Source organism: Trichoderma reesei (assembly GCF_000167675.1).
Source record: "Trichoderma reesei QM6a unplaced genomic scaffold TRIREscaffold_4, whole genome shotgun sequence".
NCBI classification, from domain to species: domain Eukaryota; kingdom Fungi; phylum Ascomycota; class Sordariomycetes; order Hypocreales; family Hypocreaceae; genus Trichoderma; species Trichoderma reesei.
The window spans coordinates 277,476-297,302 of NW_006711151.1; the positions used below are offsets into that span (position 1 = coordinate 277,476).

Sequence of the window (19,827 nt, forward strand, 5' to 3'; positions counted from 1 at the left end):
CCGGGTGATAATGAGGATGATGATGATTTTCCAGTAAGACGTCTAGACAGCGAGGTAACAAGGGCCCTTGCCGGGACGCAGAGAGAGGCTGAGCTGATGCAATCCATTCGAAACTCGAACTGTCCGGTTCGAGGGCAAAGCGCTGGGGCTTTCCGAGGCCGGCCCACAGCTGCGTTTGATGGAATTGGATGCTAAATGCAAAATCGTCTGGCTGGGCTGCGCCGCGAGTGGAGCGGCCGGGCTGCCAAAATGCGCGAATAGGCAAATCTGGGCAACCGGACGTCGGGTCGAGTCGGTAGTGTGTAGGTAGGCATTTGTGGTGACCAAGAGAATGAATGAGAGCGAGACGGACAGAGAGGGGGATTGCGTGTTGTTTGTGCTTCAGAATACACAAATTATTATAGACGACGTCGTCGTGAAATTGACTTTTTGGTGCCTGTTTGCCATGTGCAGTCCTCAAGGCTGCCATGCGTCGTCCTTGTATAGCGCTGCCTTGTTGAGTATCGCGTTTGCCATGGTTTAGACTTTTCACGATCCCCCAGGTTTTTTCGGCATGCCGTGGCGCAAAGTGGTTTCTTTCTTTTCTTTTGTCTTCCTTTTTTTTTTTTTTTTTTGCCTTTTTCCTGCCTTGGGCCACTTTTGGTGTTGGATTGGCAGTGACACATGTACATACCAAAAAGCACCAAGCCTTGAGCCAGCAAAGCAGCGAATTGGAGGCTGGCGGCCGGCGTGAGACATGCCCGTTTTCTAGCGCCGAGTCATTTCTCATTCACAGCATTCATTCAAATTCATGGGCCGTGTCCGTGTGCCGCCTCAATTCATAAGATTGATACCTGCCTTACCTACTAGGTACCTACTTACAGTTCTTGATTGCTTGCCTTTGTTCTGGTTTGTTCTGGTGCAACAAGCTTGCGCAGAGGTTGCACTTTGCAGGCTATTATCCAGCGCGCTTTTTCCCCGGAGCATTTCCCTCTCTCTCCTGCTCCGCCGGAATGCGCCGCCAGGTCAGGATGCGTGTCGCAGCTATTTTCTGATGGTAATCGTCAGAGCTCCCATTGGCAGCCCGCAACCCGCGAGGCTCTCGCTCTGCGGCCATGCATGTTGCGTAGGTGGTCGTTCTAATTTTGTACATACAGGTAATCACTGATGTCGGCCACTGTGTCTCACACGATCGGGCTCCTTGATGTCGCTTCGTGATCAGCAGGCAGGATGCCGGGAGATTGTTTCTTCACACGGCATTTTACGTAGGTTAGTAGTAGGTTCAAGTTGTTGTCCACCTTATCCTCGGGCCATTTATCGTTTATCGCTCTTATCGACAAGCGATAACCCGCGATAAAGGTCAACTTTCTCGTCTTTCTCTTCCATCAACAGATCTTGTACTATGCTACCTTGGGTCTGTCTCTTGGCCATAGAAAGTATACCGATGAAGGTAGTCAACAAGAAGACAGCTTGATTCTCGTCAGTGATGCTTGGCTCTCGGCCCCCTCTTGCAATGGTACTGCCGACGCGCCTTTTAATCTCTCATGCACTCCCACGGGCGACGAGGCAGCGGTACGTGAGACGAGGTACCGTAACAGCAGGTTTAACACCGTCGGCAGCAGCAAATGCTCCGCAACATGCTGCTAACATTGGTACATGTAAGTAAGAGTCATCTTTGCCGAGGGCCACTTGACTTGTCTCAGTCCAGCCCTTGCGTACATACGAATGTGTGTAATACATGCCCCGTAACCCGGCACCGCAAATAGACACTACCTATGACGGAATTAGTATTATCCAGGATACGAGGTCTTTGTGCTTCGCAACCCGAGGACAAAAGAAGCAACTCTGGGAATCATGTTGTATCGCCGTTCTGTCTTTCCTTTGACTATCTCTAGGTACCTCCAGGTAGCCGGGTCCGGGTATCCGTTCAAGCCACCTCACCTCACTCGGTTCATTTTCCATCTCAGCACCTTATTGCTACTACTACCTTACTTACCTTTACCTACCTAGGTACTACAACAATCAAAAAGCTGTTCCGGTGGCCCCTGTTGTTTGCTTCTTCAGGACAGCTGTGGCTTACGCAAAAACCTGGCTGCGCGACCTGAATTTCACCTTGCAGGATATTAGTATTACTAAAAATCTCATGGGAAGTTTGTCCGGGGGTTGTTATTGGCATCCTGAGCACTTTACCTCTGACTCCAAGACAATCTTTCAGCACAGTAACAATTATTTCCCATCAACACTCGAGAAGTAACGTTCATCCAAGCATACCTCAAGGACTTTACACCTACCTACTATACCAACCTCAAGCCATTCATTGCCCCTCCCTCCAGCAACCCATCCCAAATCATGTAACCCAAACATGATCGTCATCGCAGGCAGGCAGATATGTACCTACACAACCCAGATATTGGTCTCACGCAACACAAAATAGGAGCCCAAGACTGGACTGGACTGGACTGTCTCAACATACCTACCTACCTACCTGAGTATGAAGAAGAGCCTGTGCAACCAAACCCTTTCCCCCCTCTTCCTCTTCACAAAATACATTGATACACACACTTGTTTTCTTCCGTACAGCTTCAAAGTAAAGTACCCAGGTAAGGTACATTGTACATGTCAACGACCTCCGTCCAACCCTCTTCCCCTCCCCCCCCTCCCTTGACATTGATGGCAGGTGACCTCTTGCCCGCTCTGCCTATTATCCCAGTACGTGCTTGTGTTTCTGGCACGTGCACGAGATGTGCCGTGTCTGCTCAGTGGAAAAAATGTCCGGAGAGATTCATGCATTAGTTTCCCGTGAGAGGTTGGTGATGGACACTAGATTATGCACAAGGCCGCAAATCGAGCTTCGGCAATCCACTAGACAGGCACGCTTTTAGGGACTTGGTTCAAGAGGTATTGCTACAGAGAACAACTACCCAGGTTCCGAAGGCTATCAAGGAAGTGCAAAACTCCAGGCTTCCAACATAATACATATCCATGGTACATTTTACGAAACACAAGCGAACCTACCCAAGTGGCATTACGCGTCCGGCGTGGATTTTGCAGGGCGACAAGCTTGCCCGATGCTACGTCTCAACCAGAACTCACCCAGACAACCATGCCGTAGCCTGCCTTGCTCCGTACGAGGTTGCCAGGCGCAGTCCTGTGGAACCCATGGGGAAATAACTGACCAAGTACCACAGCAAGGCAGCAAGTTGTGCCACCGCGGAAAAGAGGGTGAGGATGGTGCTTTGAACCTTGTCCGATTTAGCAACGCTTCTCGGCTTGTTGATACGCGGCATTCCCGCCTCCCATGCTCTCGCAAAAGATGAGGGGATAGATGTAGGGAAGGAGAAGAGGGGGGGGGGGGGGACTCTGGACCTACCTTGATGGCGAATACAAGAGTCAACGCAATGGAGCCAAAGTAGGCAGCGGTAAATGGCAGTCTGGGTGCCGAAAAGAGGTGGTAGATGTAGTTCATGGGCCCCATAATGGCAGCAAAAGATGCCAGGAAGAGTGTCGATCCAACCGTCCATCTAGGTGGGGGATTAGCAATGCGCAGCAACAGGGGTGCTTGGTCTCGGCAGGTATGGAGGCATGCAAGTGATTGATGCAATACCGTCTACCGAGAATTCCGGCTAGGCATATTGCGGGCATGCATGTCTTGATAGGACAGGTGTGACAGGTGTCAAGGACAGATTGTTGGGGATAGCAAGGGGGGGCTAGGGCAGCAGCAAGAAAAAAGCAACATGGGTGGGAAGCAGCTTTGCGAAACGAAGACAAGCGACGTCATCAGAGAGACTTACAGAATCACAAACTTGCGAGGTCTCAGAGACAGAACCGGGAACAGGGTGAAGCAGATGACGAAACAGGCGGCGGCAGCCAGATTACAAAAGGCGAATACCAGCATGCGGTCCCATCGACTTACTACACTCCATGTTAGCTACATCCAGCCACGAAGCGTAGCATCTGCATCACATGCAGCATCCAAGGTGCGAGCTAGGGCTGCAATGCACATGTTTCGCCTGCAGGGGAGCGAGGAAGAAGGAGGGGGGGGGCACAAGAGGGCGCGCCGTGTAGGCGATGGGACAATGTCGAGGCTTGACTCACGCACAAACCAGCCTTCCTCCTCTTCGCGCCGACTGGGCGCCGGCAGAGGCGCTCCTGGAGCCTCCGATGTGGGAAGGACCGTATAGCCACGATCCTGGAATGGGTTCAGGTTCTGGAGGGAGGCTAGAAGGCCAGACGACTGCTGAGACGTGGTGATGGGCGCCTCTTGACGCCGGCTCCAGCCCAGGGAGTTGATGGAATCTCGAAAACTACTGGAAGCCATGGTCGAGGTCGGCGACAAATCGGCAAGCTTGACAGCAGCAGCGGGCGGGCAAGACACTCCGATCGATGCGGCAGACCTTTTGAGGTAAAAGGGCCAAGGGAGACGGGGGAGGGGGAGGGGGGTGTCGGTCCTCTCTCTCTCTCTCTCTTTCTCTCAGTGTGTCTCTCCTTTCTGTCTGTCGCCGGGCTCACACTCAGCGATTGATAGATGACAGCCCTAAGAGCTTAGAAGCTGGCTAGCTCCACTGTGGACATGGTCAGTCGAGGGGGCATGATCAGATATGTATAGAAGCGCTGGGTGTGGCTGAGAGCAGGTACGAGAAGAGGACGAGAATGAGGGTGAGGGGGGCCGGGGCAAGCAGAAGTATTGGACTGCCTACCTTTACAAGCTTCGACTATCGCGGGCACGAGGCAACGGCCGCGTCGGCAGCGATGGCGACGGCTGGGAGGCAGCGGGCGGCACGGGCTGGTGGGGGTGGGAGGAATGCGGCCGGAGGCGTTTGAAGCGATGGACGTCGTCTGAAGATGGCTGCTGCTTGCTATTGGGACAGAGCACGCTCGGATGGGGAATCTGGCAGCGGGAGCGCGAAGGTTGACGAGGGGAGGTTCGGGCCAGATTCAAGGGGTGTGGGATCAAGAGAGACGATGCGTCGTTGGAGGGGGGGGCACATGATTGGCAGCACTGGGCCAGGCGCTGCTTAGCGCGGTCGCACCGCTGGGGTTCAGTGAGCTTGAGCTCCAAGAAATGTCTGGTCCCCCCCAAGGTGAGAGAAGAGTGCCGCTTGGTAGGTACCTAATAGGTACGCAGTTAGTGGGCAGGTACCTCTGTAATGCCGCTCACCGTGGCGCGGATAAGGCTCGAGGTGCCCTGGGCGATAAGTTAGTAGCGATAAGCGGCACCAACAACGTCATCGCCTCTCTGGTATGGCCGAGTTTCTGGCCTGGTTGCAACGGCGACGGAGCGAAGAGGGGGGGCTTGAGCATTCCGCAGAGGCATGGCATGCTCTGTTTTGTTTCGAAGTACGAAGCTGGCTGACCGACTTTTTCAACCGTTTACGGCAATGTTGCAGGAACTTGAGTCGCGGAATACTAACAGCTATCTGATCGATCGACCTTGCGTCTTGAAAAGGGCAGTTTTGTAGCACCAGAGCAGGTACGAGTACTATCTCGGTATGTATGTGCATCTTGTTGGTGGCAAGCGCTGCGACGCCGTATTCATATTCCGTGCTCCGTGTTCCGTGTACACCACACCCAGACAATCTCTACGGTAGCCTAATGTATGTAGCCCATCAAATCGCTGTCTGTGCCTGGCCAGGGCCGACTTGATCTGCCAACTAGATAACTTACTAGGTGCCTACCTACTTGCCTATGTTACCAAGCCACAGCACTCGTACTCGTCCAGCTCAACCACCACCACGCGGAGCATCGCCACGGTATCTAAGCGCTGGACCCAACAAGGGGAAGAGCAAGAGGACAGCAGACCACAGGCGAGCCGGGCAGAGCAGAAGCAGAGACAGGGCGTCCAGAGTCGTCATCGTCATCGCCATGGGGCTGACCTCTGGAACCCGGTGCCTTACATGACCGCGTGGCCCAGTCGGTAGATGGCTCACGGAAGGCTAGCAACGCATGACCACCAGAGACACTGCGATGGTTCATATCGCCCGGCGATGGTAGACCCCCCTCCCCCGGAGAGCAATAGCGAGCCTGGCGCTGAATGTCTTAACGGCATCGAGTCACGCTCAACCTGGTCTCTCTGCCTTCTCTCTCTCCCCCCCTTCCCCCCCCCTCCCTCCTGGCTGTAACGTGGGTGTGGTTGCTAGAGGGGGAGCGGGCCAACCACTCTATCGCGGCGCTCGCAACCGAGTCAGAAGACGAGAAAGGCATCAGAGATTCCTCGTACTTTTGGATACGGTATTTTTAGTTGCCGGCACTGGACAGACGAGTATAAAGTGTGAGGTCCGGGTACCTTGATGCCGAGATATTGAGGAGAAGATTTGGAATGATCCTTAACCTGCATCGCCGTGCATCCATCTGCACTTCCCATCTGCTGCTGCTTTTTCTGAACCGACTTTGCCTTGCCTTGAGCCTCTCCGCAGTCTGTCACAGGCTGCAGCCTAACAAGTCCTCCCGCATTCCTCATACTTCAGACCTAAGGTACTGTACGCCTCACTACATAAAAAGAGCCCGCACGGCCCGGTTCGTCCGCCTCGGCCAACAGCAAGCATCAAAGGTGTCTCCTACTTGGACCCAACGATAGCAAGTGCACAAAGCTGTGGCCCATCTCATCACACATACATTTATGTATAAGCACTTGCATATGCGTATGCACGTACGAGCCCTGAGAGAAGACGCAGCGCAACCACAGAGACTATCGCCAACTCCGTCTGGTACAGCTAGGCCACATCTGGGACATTATCGGCTGGTCCATCTACAAGCGGCATCTAGAGCGACCCGAAGGAAGGGCTAGATACCTCTCACTCGGGACCGTTTCTACCATACTACCACCGCCATACCTTGCCATACACCTTACCTTACCTTTCCTTGGCTGGCGTGATTCACATTTACCCGCAGCTGTGCTTTGTTGTGCCCTTTTGGATCGTCGTCAGCTAGGCGTCTTGCATCGGGCTTGATCCAGTCGTGCGCCTCGTCCTCATTCGCCGACAGCCGTAGCTGCATGCGAGAGAGTAAGGCTGCAGGCGACAGAGCTTAAATAGGGCCTCGGCGAGAAGAAGACGAGAAAGACGAGCCCTCCTCCCCCCGAAAGAACAATAAAGCCGCAAAAGGGCGCCTCAAAGCCCGTCGACGCCCAGCTCAGCGGCCTATCAGCTTATCGCGGGCACCTCCATCAAGGCCGCCACCTCAACAGGACTTCGCTCTCCTGTTCCATCCACCACGGAACAGAGTCACAGGCCTACCAAACAGGCAGAATACCTACCTATCCAGCACACCAATAACAACCACGACACCGGCGCGCTACTGCCGCTACCGCTCTCGCTCTCAACCCAGGAATACGGCCATCGGCTTTCAGCTCGTCTGGTCAGAGGAGATTACTAGAGACAGATCCGAGAAGACGTGCGTCTCTGGCGGCTGGCTGTTGCGTGCACTAGCAGGGGAGGGATTGCTAACAGCTGCAAGAGGCAGAAAGACGAACGCCGTCTCACCTCACCTCTGGATGGAGCACGGCGAGGATACAAAAGGCCAGAGTTTGAATATTTGAAGGCCTCGTCCCACCAAAGCGGCGCCGAGCCATCTTTTGATTCCTGCTCTCGACTCTCTTTGTTCGTCTTGTGGCTACGGACTCGCCTCACCTCCTCTCCTCCCTTCTCCACATCACCAACAAAACAACCTGCGGCTGCTGGACACGGCGCCCACTCACATCTTCTGCTACTACCTTACTAGTAGCATCCTCCTGCACAGCATACCCCGAGGACGCATTTACGCGCATCATCGTGCATTGCTTTGGTGCCAGACTGCCTAACCACAGTTTGGCCTGGCTAGTATTACTATCTCTCCGGGAATACTATTCCAACCTATTGCCCTTGACCCTCCCTCAGCTCTCTCTCTGTCTGCACATACTACAGCAAGCAAGCAAGCACGGTTACAGTAGGTATTACCATCTCAACCACCGCCGCTAGTGCCCGCGCGCCTCCTCAGCCTCCCGTCTTTCGCTGGCCTTTGGAGCGCCAAAGTCTCTCCAATTCCAGCGATCCGCATCCTCGTTCTTTGGGGATTGTGGGCCTGCAACCTATTGAAGGTCCTCGCCCTTTCGTCATTGTGCTACGCGGCACGCAGGGTTTGGCAGCCCGCTTTACCGAAGCCGACGACGCCAAGGCCATCCTGCCGCAGCGACGGAACGAGGGCATATTATCATCGCATGCAGCATTGGTTTGTTCAGTCAACAAATAGGCGCAACAGAGTTGAAGCTTCTGTCCCGAGAGCTGCGACGCCCGTTGCCCACCGTCCGGAGCGCTATATTGTGCCCAGTCCACCAGACACCATACTGGGGATACGATAATTCCCCGCGATAAGGCGGTTTACCTAAGGTACTACAACCAACAGACATACAAGGTACCTATCGCCATATAACAACTACATCTACCTCTCTGCACCTACTTCGCCATAGGCGACGACCTACTCAACATCTATACTATTTGTTCCCTTCTTGGTGAGTCAAATCGACCGTCATCTCCCTCGTCCACCTCCCTCCCCCCCAAAATCCCTTGTTGCATCCCTCCCCCCCTCCGTCACATTCTCCTCCCCCGCGCAGGTGGCATTGCATCTAGACTCGCTGCAACGCCCCTCACGGGAAGCGCAGGAAAGAAAGAAAGAAACCACTACACCAAAGCACTTTGGTGGGCAGATCGCCTTGGCCCGTTATTCGTCCCCTCACCAACTTCATTGTTTCTTCTCCCCCCCCCCCCCCCCCCCCCCCCCCCCCCTCTCCCAACATCGTCTCAACGTCTCGTCGTCTTGTCGTCTATTCGTCCATGCCTCCAGCCCCATGAGCCCCTCCTCCTCCTCCTCCTCCTCATCCGCCTTGTCTCTGCACCTCTAGTCCTTCATCTACTATCACTGCTGCCACTACCACTACTACAACGGAAGCGCCTCAGAACCTCCGACAGGCTAATCAGGAAAAAAAGCGCTCAGCAAAGGAAGGGCAGCTTGAACCCTTGTCCCAGAGGCTTCACCTCGCGGCTGGCATCTGGCGCTCATCAGCGTCATCGCACCGCGACCCTCGTGCGCATCCCGCGCTTTTCTCACCTACCTACGCTCTTCCTTGCGGGTTCCCAAGCGCCCGTCACCGCCTGCACCCCAGTTACACAGCAGCCCGCCATTTCCGCCCCTCCTCATCGCACCGGCTGCCTGCACCCTGCCACTCACTATTCCGAGCTATTTTGCATGGTATTTATTTTAGCTTCCCCTCGCACGCTCCTCTAGCAGCGTCTAGCAGCAAGTTGCCGAGAACGACTTCGGCCCTTGGGCTCACAAAAAAAGCAAATCGTCGCCAAACCCCTCCGGAAGCTGCTGGCATCACATCGCATCGCATCTTTGACAGCCCTCGCACCCCCCCCTAACCCGCTCCCTCCTCCCTCCTCTCAACGCTTGGAGCATTTCTCGCCGCCGCGATCTCGATCTTGATCTTCGCATCTGGCATCCGACATCTCGATTCTCGCATCTGGCGTCTGCAAGGCATCGTGTCTCATCTCGCAAACGCTTGCGCCAACGGTGCCCTTATTTTTGTGTCAAGTTAGTCTCTCTCTCTCTCTCTCTTGTCAGCCCCTCCTACGCATTTCGTCTTCCCGGTCCCTCCATTTCTCTGTCCGATCGCTTGCGCCACGTCAGGCCAACAGGCTCCGTCGCTGCCGCCGGCTATTTGATCAGCGGTTTTGTTTTGTCGCGCACGGGCTGAGCAGCCAAACTGTCTTCTTGCGCGCTCTCGGGCTGACTCTTTCCCTTCTTCTCCTTTCGCTGTAGCCGCGACCCGATCCCTCATCAGGCATCATCTGCCGAACCCTCGAAACTCCGAGACCGCTCTTCGGTCGCTTCGTCAAGCAATCACCAAGCGTGCTGAAGGAGCGCTCACAAACACCCGACAAGACTTAAGGCAAACTCGTGCCCAGTTACTTCTCTGCCCGCCGACCGGCGAGCCTCTTGCACCGAGCAAAAGCCATCCGACTTCTCTCCCCGCGATGGCCCAGCACGGCTTCACCCAGTTTGGGTCTGGCCCAAATGGCGGCCACATCGACCCCAATGACCTGGCCATGTCGGGCGGATACTCCTCCCCGTCCTTTGCCAATACCAACTTCAACACAGCTTCCAACACCAACGGCTTCTCCAGCGGCTCTGCCGTCTTCGCCGATGACGAGCTGCTGGATGGCCTTCCTTCAGACGGCCAGTCCGGCCTTCATGGCCAGGGCCAAGACTTCCATGGCATGAACATGGGCTACCAAAACACCTTCCAGTCGCACCGCGGCTCTTCCCTCCAGATCGACCCGTCACACATCAACGGCTACTCCAACACGCCCGATGGTGATCCCATCCAGAGCCCGTACGCCTACAACACCCACTACCGCGCCCTTGGCAACCCCTTGCAGTCTCCGCTGTCCTACTCGCAGTCCCCGCTGGCCGCCGCTGACATGGCGGACGGAAACGACCCAAACTTCCTCAACGCCAAGGCGAGGGCCCGGATGTCCCAGCAGATGCAGAGGAAAGCCTCCAACACCAGACACCCAATGACCCCCAAGACCAACAGCATGCACAGCATCCCCATCGGCAGTGCCCAAGACTCTCCCGGCTTTGGCCCGCAGTCTCTGCGGACGGACAAGTCGCCCTCTGGCCATTGGCTCAACACCCCCAGCGGAAGCATTCCGGCCTCGTTCAACTCTGGCTTTTCATCTCCCATGCAGCCAAGCATGGTGCAGATCAACGAGGTCATGATGAAGGGGGGCACCTCCATGCCAGCCAAGCTCGGCGTGGGCAACGCCATGTCCACCCAGGAGATGAAGCGGAAGCGCCGTCGCGAGTCCCACAACCTCGTGGAGCGCCGCCGCCGTGACAACATCAACGAGAGGATCCAGGACCTCAGCAGGCTCGTGCCCACACATCGACTGGAAGACGAAAAGATTCGCAAGCTCATCTCCAACGGCACGCCCCTGTCGCCCACCCTCACCGGCGTGTCAAGCGCTACCTCTGGGCTTGCCGGACCCGGTGCCAGGAGGGCTGCCGGCGCTGGCGCTGGCAATATCACGACTGGCCTGCCCATTGAAGACAAAGACAAAGGCCCCAACAAGGGCGATATTCTCAACGGCGCTGTCAGCTGGACGCGAGACCTCATGTGGATGCTGCATCTCAAGCTGCAGCAGCAGGAGGAGCTGATGAACACCATTGTGGAGCTGGGCGGCACTTTGCCCTTTGAGCCGACCGACGACGAGCGCCGGATGCAGTCCGAGCTCATGGATGCCATCACCAGGAACGACACGGGATCCTTTTCCTACAGCCGCACCTCTGGCTCAGGCCTGCGTGTGCCTCATCACACCGACTATCGCGGTGAGCCCACTAATGGGTTGGGTGGCAGCCTCGACTCTGTTGGCATTACTCCCGAGGGCAGTGGCAGCGGTGGGATGCCTGGTGATATCGGAGACACTGCTCAATTCTGGCACGACCCGGATGACGACGCCAATGCCCCAATGCACTTCAAAGAGGAGGACGAGTACGACATGGACCTTACTCAGTAGATATGAGTGATTAGTCCGAGCGTCTCTCCACCCATCTTGCCATCTCTGCCCGTCTCCATTCCGTTTCCTGGCATCTTGCCATTCCTGGCCTCTTATCGATCTGCTATCCTGATTTCCTCTTTGATTTTGCGTTTCCGCGCCCTGCTGTGCTGCGGCCACTGGTGTTTAGCTGCAACTTCGCAGTGAACACCTCGGAGAAGAGGTCCTGTGGGCCTCGGCGTGTTCCGAGGAACATGTTCAAGGGCCCATGCTGGCCGGCGTTTTAGGTGTCATCTATTACATCGGCAGGGCCCTCGTCATTATCTTCCCTTTTCCTTTTTAAAGTGATAGGGTGTGCGTGTCACAGGCATTGGGCATTGGGCATTGGGCATGGCTTTCACATATAGGATGGATCAAGTTTTTCTTTTCCTTTTCCATCTCGTCTCTTGTTTTTCTTTTCTCTTCCTCGACGACTGGTTCTTTCATATACTACTGCATTACAGCACAAAGGGACTGTGCGTCTCTTTTTCTCTTTGCTTTTCCAACAAACACACACACACACACACACACACACCCAACTTTATACGTCCTTCTCTGGGCAATGAGACATCTTTTCTTCTCATGTTTTCTCTTTTCCACGTTACAGCTGTCGAGCGCTCTATTTGGTAGTACTACAACCCGTTATGAGATATGCATTTGTTGGTTTCCTTTAGGCGGGGGGGACACGATTCAGAGGGGGGGCTCTCATAGTGTGAGATGTCCCCTACTACGACTGGTCTTATGGTCTCATTTTTTTCCTTTCTACCTACGAGTACCTCGGTTTTTTACCCCACATCTTCCTTGTTTCTACGTCAGAAGGTCTGGCAGACGATGCTTTAGTGTCGGTCTGGTGGGGGAGGGGAAGGAGGGAGAATACCCGGGATGATGCTGATATAGGTCTTTTCATTCCTTTTTGATTGTTCATTTCATTCTCCTGGCTCTTTCTTTTTAAAGAAGCCACTGCGCTTTTCGTGTTTTCTGCATCCGGTGTATTTAATTTCATTACCAACTCATCAACATCACCCCATCCTCCCCCTTACCCCCTTTTGCGTGTTCCCGCTTTGACTCTTGCTTTTTCTTTTTCTACTTGCATTTCTTTGTTACGGTTTTACTTTTCAGATACCACTTATGACCAAATAAACGGCTGAGATGAAGTCTTTGCTCTTTATATCCATCAATGTGTCTTGTTTTCGACGTGATGTATGGTACATAACCCCTATGCTGTCCAGGTCATGAGAGACCTGTTTGTTACATCCATTATCAGATCCAGTAGAAACCATCCGTCACACAAGACATTACCACACTCACACTTTCTACTACCAACTATCCCGTCAAGAGAAAATCCAAAGCAATGCCCGGCGTCAAGTCAAAAAGGGCATCATCCCCCCCTGTACTACCAATGCCTCGTCAAGAGCAAATACTCCCTCATGCCCGTCAACAAAGCCCACGCCTCCTTCCTCTTCATGTCCTCCTGCAGCGCAATCCGCTCGAGCGCGCACCGCCCGTCAAAGTACTTGCACAGCAGCTGCCACCCGCTCCTGAGCTTGTCGTCGCGGAAGCGCCGCGCAATGGCGGCCAGGTAGCGCGACTCCTTGCCCGCGGCCTTTTTCGGGTCGAGGATGATGTGCGGCGTGAGGCCGGCGAGGTGCGGCGCGTCGTTGAGCGACGGGTTGGGTGTCGGGACGGGGCTCGTCTTGCGGGCGTGGGCGGTGGCCTTGTCGGCGGCTTCGCGGTGGGCTTTGATGGCGATGCGCTCGAGGCGGGCCATTTCGGCCGAGTGCTCGGCTGCGGAGAGGGTGGTGGTGGTGGATGGCTTGGGGCCGTGGGAGGAGGGAGACTGAGATAGGGCATGGGCATCTGGAGGCGTCTGTTGTTGTTGTTGTTGCTGCTGCTGCTGGTGCGGTGGTTGTGGCGGATGCTGCGGCTGGGTTGGCGAGGCGAGTGATGAGTGAGTCGACTGGGCGTCGGCGTTTTCCTGCGTTGTGTGGATGCTGGTGGCATCGCCTCCGTCGACAGAAGACGTGGCAATGCCCAGTTCCTCTGCCTCCATCTCGTAGTCGACTTCGTAGAGTATCTCCGGCCACACGACGACGTAGGCAAACGTGCACAGCTGCGTCACCCAGCCGCCGCGCATCAGCCAGGCCAGCATGCGGAGGTACAGCGGCCGATGGGCCTTGCTGGGCGAAATGTGCTTGTACGGCCTCGGCAGCACAGACAGCTCGGCGAGGAAGGTAGACAGGGGCGGCGCCAGGGGAAAGGCCCTCTGCCAGTCCTGGGCGTCCTGGGGCAGCCTCTCCAGGTCACAGTTGGGGGAGACGATGTAGACGTCGCGGGGGTGTAGAGGCGGGATGGCGATGGCGCGGCGCCAGAAAATGAAGTGCTGGGCATACTTGCGGACTTGATCCAGCGTGAGGATGTTGCTTTGGCCGACTTGATAAAAGCTACACCAGATATGCCAGGTTAGAGAATAGGGGAACCGTGGACATGCAGGACGAACAGGGAACAGAGGGGGGGGGGGGGCAAAGGAAGTACTCACGACACGGTTGGCTTCGCGAGCCGCACAAACTCAATCATGGATAGAGTGGTGGGATCGCGGTCGTTTTGCAGCTCGGCGATAATCTTCTTTTCATCGTCCATGAGCAGGAGGGCAAAGTTGCGGTCCAAGAACCCTGGCTCCTCAAGGGCATCCTGGCTCAGGAAGGCGTTTGATGTCGTGAGCCAGAGGCCGCGGTGGCGCTCATCGTCCTCTGCCGGCAGATCAGCCACGAAGAAGGGCACGGGAATCTGAACAGACGGGGTCAGGATGCCGTCCACAGTGTCCAGGTGCAATGTCGCAATCCTGTTCTGAGAGATGGCGTTGTAGACCTCACACATTGAGGCTGCCAATGAAGAATTTTGGATGAGTTCTTTCCATAGAGCACTCATCTTCTTTTCTGGTGTGCAAGTGATTAGCCTCCTGCGCCCCTTTTTCACATGGTTCCGGAGACAAAAGACTCACTATCTTCACGAGCCTTTTCTTTTGCGGCCAAGATACGCTTAGATTCTTTCCACACAAACTCACTGTGCTGCTGGCTGTACTGATATGCTTTGTTGACTTTCTTCACAATATTGGAGAACAAGGAGTCGACGAGCTCCTTGGCCTCGTGCCTCTTGGGGTCTAAGAAGAAGACGAGGTTGAACATGGTCATGGAGCTGCGCTTGTCTTCGTCTGACTCGTCCCTCTTACCATCTTTGGTCTTTTCGGGGTTGGAGTCTGTTTTGCTGGTAGGTGGAGGATTGGGCTCGTCTGGCGCAATGTTATCGTCAACCTCCTTGTTGGCCTTTTTCGTCTTCTTCCACTTCCCATTCTCAGGCACGTGGATTGGATAGGAGATGCAGAGCAGCGGGTCGAGAGAGAGCTGAAAAATCTTCTTGTGATAGGGCCTGGCCGGGGTCAAGATGTACGCAAGGTCCCTGGCCGGAAAGCCTGCTACGTGCTCCCAAGGAACGACCTGGACTCCCGCCTCGGTGGTGTAGTGGTCATCTCGGACACCCCCGTCCTCGGCGGGCTCCGGGCCGTTCTCGGCGCCGGAGGGCGGTGCAATCTGCTCAAAGAGGATGTCTTCGACGTCTATGACATCCGACTTTTCGTGCCCGTTGGTGAGGGCGGGAACATGAGAGGGATAGTGGAAGACAAAGGCCGGCCCATCGCGGGAGCGGTTGATGACGAGCGCGACGGCGAGGAAGTTTTCGTCGTTGACGCACGACATGGCCGCAGATTCAGGGAGCTGAGGCGGCCGGGCGCCTTACATGATGCGGCGGGACCAACCACTGTCGCCGTCACTGTCGGGAGGTGGGCGGTTTGATGCTGGTGAGCGTCACGATGGAGGGACAAGTTGGCTGCGTCGTGTCCGTGCTTGTTGTGCTTGTGTCTTGTGTAATAATTCGTAGACGCTGGATCCGCCGCTGCAAGCGAGTTGACGTCTATCAGATGATGCCTTGCAGGACAAGAGGCCACGAATTGTCGATGCAGACGGTCACGAGGTGAGTTGACAAACAAGAAGACACGGCTCTGGTTGGATCTGGCATGAAGTTGTTGAGATGTCGACGCTAGGCGGTTTGCGGTCGGTCTCTGGTGGTAGTGGTGCAGCTTGATCTGAGCAGAGCTTGCTGGTTGTGTATCAAGGTGAGGTTGCGACTACCTACATCTACTGCGAAATGTCGTGCAACGGCGAGTACTCTATACAGTCTCTCAGTTCTTACGTTAGCACCAATCATTCAATCGCTATCAGCTTGAACGCTATAGGTAAGGCAACATGACAAAGGTATTGAACGTGAACCGGCGACGACTTGCAGATTGTAAGAGCGCAAGTATTTTCCTGATGGAATAGAAATGGCATCATAGGTAGTAACAGTTGTCGTATCCTTCTCACAGCAGCACGTTGTACAAGTGAAAGGTTACAGCTTCATCCTGTCAAGGCCGAGCTGGGAGCATTACCGCATTCATGCTATCTGGGGTGCTGGACAGCGGGCTCTCAGTTGGTAGCGAATGCGGGGCAGCAGTTGGAGAGGCCTAAACTCATCGACAGACGGCGCATCTCCACTGCAAAAGGCCCCTGTAACCAGCTGGCCAACACCACATAGACGCCTTCACATGCCAAAAGCTAACGGGGAAGCTGTGCCTGTGCCTCGACAGGGACGCAGATGAAGGCTTGTTACTAGGTAGGTAGGCAGTTCATTGTCTACCTAGGTAAGCAGTAAGCCGTACATGTACTTTGACCAAAGACGCGTAATCGCTACCTATTTGCAGTCAGCAAGATTACCTCAGACACTGTATGTGACCTCAATAACATTACAATTCAGTGCGTTCTGAAGTCGCTCTGCATCTTGCTGTATCATTGCCATTCATGGCTTTTTCTGCACCAGGGCGGTGAACGAGTTCGTCCCTTGCGCTGAAAAAGGGACCTCAATCTTAGCAGGTGATGCCCCCCCAAAGACTAGCGCAGTCACGTTTCAAGCACGTGCAAAGTACCTCTCCAGCGCTGAGCAAGTATAACAGCACAGAGCTCTGGCTACAGTCTACCTCTCGGCTACCTCTGCTCAGCTTCAGCGTCCCTCGCCATTCTGCCGGGATGTTTGCACTGCGCTAGCCCCATCCAGCGTAGCGCCACCAGCTGCTGGCCAGTATCCCAACAAAATTTCGCAGTTCTCAGGCTTGACGCGACCTCCGGCCAGCGACTCCAACATTTTGGACCCTGCAGCTTCGAGAGCCGCCGGCGTCGTCACTCCGCAGAGTACTTTGGCGTCTACGCTCAATCGCCGCTGTTTCGCTGCCATTTTGCCGCTGTCCAAAGTACCCCCTCTCTGTTCCCGCTCGCCTCGCACCCCCCTAATCTAAACCCCCAATCTATTGCTCGGGGGGCTTGTCTCGTGCCTCTGGATTGCAGCCACCGTCACATGGCAAGCCGTCCTACCCTTCCCACAAGCGGCCCACCCCCAATTCGACGCCTCTCGGTCTTTTCACACACACACACAACGTCGAACCGCTACGGAGGGCAACAGGTCGTGTGCGATTCCTCCAGCCTCTCCCGCGCTCCCGCCATTCGCCAGCCCGTTTGAGACCATCCGGGTGCTTTGGCATACCATTACGACACTCCCTTTGTTCGCCGCAATCACGACCATCGTCGTCTAGGCCTCGCGTCCTACCTGCTCTTGCGCTTCGTACGACGATTCTTATCAGCGCACTTCCGACAGACCAGACGCAACGGGACATTCCCGCCAGGCTGAGAACGGCAGACAAGAAGCACCCCTGGACACCGGTTTACTGCGCCAGTTTGTTGAGCGACCCTACTCTGAACAACGTTGCAAGGTCCATGGTCCAGAAACCGGTAGACCGATTGATATAACACGAAGAAGAGAGCCGAAGGAGGAGGAACGAAAAGCGATATAACACGAAATCGCCGCGCACTTGACCTCGTTCTTGTTTCACGTGCAATCCTCACCATCTTCCCAGCCGTCCTCTCAACTCATCATCCTGGCCAACAATCCCACAATCAACTCTTGTCACCATGTCACCAGCCGCCACCACCAAGGGCAATGCCCACGGTCACGTCAGGTTCCTTCCCGTCACATACGATAGCAGCGATTCACAGTCGGCCCTGAAGCTCATCTTGAGCCTGTTCCCCGATTGGGCCAGCGACGACTCCAAGGTCGACTTTGTCCGCTTCACCGATGGCATCACCAATACTCTCCTCAAAGCCGTCAACCGTCGACCAGGCCTGTCCAAGGCTGATATCGACCGAGAGGCCGTACTGCTCCGGGCCTACGGCAACGGCACCGCCGTAATCATCGACCGGGAGCGCGAGGCAGCGAACCACGAGCTACTGATGAAGCATGGCCTGGCTCCGGAGCTGTTGGCGCGCTTCGCCAACGGCATGCTGTACCGCTTCGTTCCCGGCACCGTGGCCCAGCCCAAGGACCTCTCCGACCCGGCATTGCTCGCAGCCGTTGCCCGACGACTGGCTCAGTGGCATGCCACGGTCCCGTGTCTGCCCGACTCGGCCATCAAGGGAGAGGAGCCGGCCGAGGATGGCAATTCTGACAGCGACGACAGCCGCCGCAAGGCCATGATCACCAAGGCAGCGGCCGGCAAGCCGATTCCCAACCTGTGGTCGACCATGCAGAAATGGATCCTGGCCTTGCCGACAGACACAGAGCAGCAGCGCGAACGACAGGCTCTGCTGCAGCGTGAGCTGGAAGAGATGATTGAGAAGCTCAGCCAGCGCCCCGGGCTCGGACGGGACGGGGTATGTATCTTTCGGTCTGCCGCAACCTTCTTTTTTCTTCCCAAAGCTAACCTGGCGATGTAGCTGGTCTTTGCCCACTGCGACCTCCTGAGTGCCAACATCATCATGCACCACGAACCCGGCCAGGAGCTGTCCGTGAGCTTCATCGATTACGAATATGCGACACCATCGCCTGCCGCGTTTGACATCTCCAACCACTTTGCCGAGTGGGCCGGCTATGACTGCGACTACTCGGCCATGCCGACCCGGCCGCAGCGACACGCCTTTATCCGCGAATACGTTGCATCGTACGCTAAGCTGTCAGGCCAAGAGATGGATCTGGAAGAGGAGACTAAGAAGCTAATGCAAGAGGTGGACGTTTTCCGCGGGATCCCGGGCTTCTACTGGGGCATCTGGGCGCTGATCCAGGCTACCATTTCGCACATTGACTTTGACTACGCCTCGTACGCCGAGTCAAGACTCGGCGAGTACTGGGCCTACAAGGCAGAGGAGGATGGAAGCCGTGCGGCGGCAGGAAAGGAGATGCCGCTCCGGGAGAAGACGTGGTCACGAAACGAATAGAGAGCGCCCAGGTCATGACCAAATAGAAACGGGAAGCAACGATAATAAATGGATAGAGCTGGACAGAGGAAATGGAAAGGGGGGAAAGCAAAGCAAGGGGAATTGGGGTTTTTGGGTGTCAAGCTCTCGAGGCTTCAGGCAGAAGCCCATCTGCCAAGCAGCGGACAGCTCTGGCCACAGCATGTGATCAGCCTACGTTATTCCCTATGGATATGGCGATGATGGCAATGAGAGACGGCAACGGAACACGTCTCCCACGGGGGTTAATATTTAGCAAGGAGGGCGCTGGCGCTGGCGGGTGCTCTTTTCATACATCATGTCCCGTCCTGCGTTATTGCATGGGACTGGGACCGGCATAATTTTTGGGGAGACGGCCATGGACTTTCAACCAGCTACGATATCATGAGCACGGGGTGGCATGAAGGGGAATGGGGGAATGGGCAACTGGCTGATTTTGCCTCGCAAAACAGTAACAGGAGGGGTGGGTTCAGAAGACAAGACGAGATGACGGTGAAAAGGGCCATGCTTTCACTCAACGTGGGCTTAGCATGCTACTCGGCTGTAATAGCATCGGCGGCCCTTGTCTTTGTCTTGTCTTGCCTCCTTTCGGGGGCTCTTACATTGGTGTTTCTGTTGTTGTTTTATCACCTGAGCCGCTATTAGCATGCGCTTCATCATTATCAATTCTAATTCAGACAACGCTTGACGAAGGGGGTTTAGGGGATAAGCGCCAATTACATCGAGTGAAATGTCTCAAAGAATGAGGAGTAGAGAAGAGTAGAGGAAACAGACACGAGTGGAGAGACGAAACGAAATGGACCGGAGATCCTTTGGCCACCTCCCGATGCCATTTGGGACAAGATCGTTCCCTTTCCTTGGCCTTGAAACCTTGTTGAATTATGCTATCCAAGGCTTGTGGATTCAGCGTCCAT

General features: G+C 55.3%; 4 protein-coding genes across 4 annotated transcripts; 2 read left to right on the forward strand and 2 right to left on the reverse strand.

Moving 5' to 3' along the window:
* Positions 1 to 3,068: 3,068 nt before the first annotated feature.
* Positions 3,069 to 4,297, reverse strand: TRIREDRAFT_104721 (syntaxin; the record flags this gene model as incomplete). The annotated part of the gene is made up of 4 exons (XM_006963292.1): positions 3,069 to 3,221; positions 3,350 to 3,500; positions 3,771 to 3,891; positions 4,075 to 4,297. 4 exons carry the CDS (start codon positions 4,295 to 4,297, stop codon positions 3,069 to 3,071), a joined length of 648 nt encoding a protein of 215 aa, XP_006963354.1.
* Positions 4,298 to 9,986: 5,689 nt separating this feature from the next.
* On the forward strand, positions 9,987 to 11,531 carry TRIREDRAFT_58130 (uncharacterized protein; the record flags this gene model as incomplete). Its single annotated transcript, XM_006963106.1, has 1 exon — positions 9,987 to 11,531. The coding sequence occupies one exon, from the start codon at positions 9,987 to 9,989 to the stop codon at positions 11,529 to 11,531; it is 1,545 nt and encodes a 514-aa protein (XP_006963168.1).
* Positions 11,532 to 12,775: 1,244 nt separating this feature from the next.
* On the reverse strand, positions 12,776 to 15,298 carry TRIREDRAFT_75742 (uncharacterized protein; the record flags this gene model as incomplete). Its single annotated transcript, XM_006963293.1, has 3 exons — positions 12,776 to 13,990; positions 14,086 to 14,482; positions 14,548 to 15,298. The coding sequence occupies 3 exons, from the start codon at positions 15,296 to 15,298 to the stop codon at positions 12,943 to 12,945; spliced, it is 2,196 nt and encodes a 731-aa protein (XP_006963355.1). The 3' UTR covers positions 12,776 to 12,942.
* A 2,298-nt stretch (positions 15,299 to 17,596) lies between these two features.
* Positions 17,597 to 18,895, forward strand: TRIREDRAFT_58170 (uncharacterized protein; the record flags this gene model as incomplete). The annotated part of the gene is made up of 2 exons (XM_006963107.1): positions 17,597 to 18,334; positions 18,398 to 18,895. 2 exons carry the CDS (start codon positions 17,597 to 17,599, stop codon positions 18,893 to 18,895), a joined length of 1,236 nt encoding a protein of 411 aa, XP_006963169.1.
* Between the last annotated feature and the right edge of the window lie 932 nt (positions 18,896 to 19,827).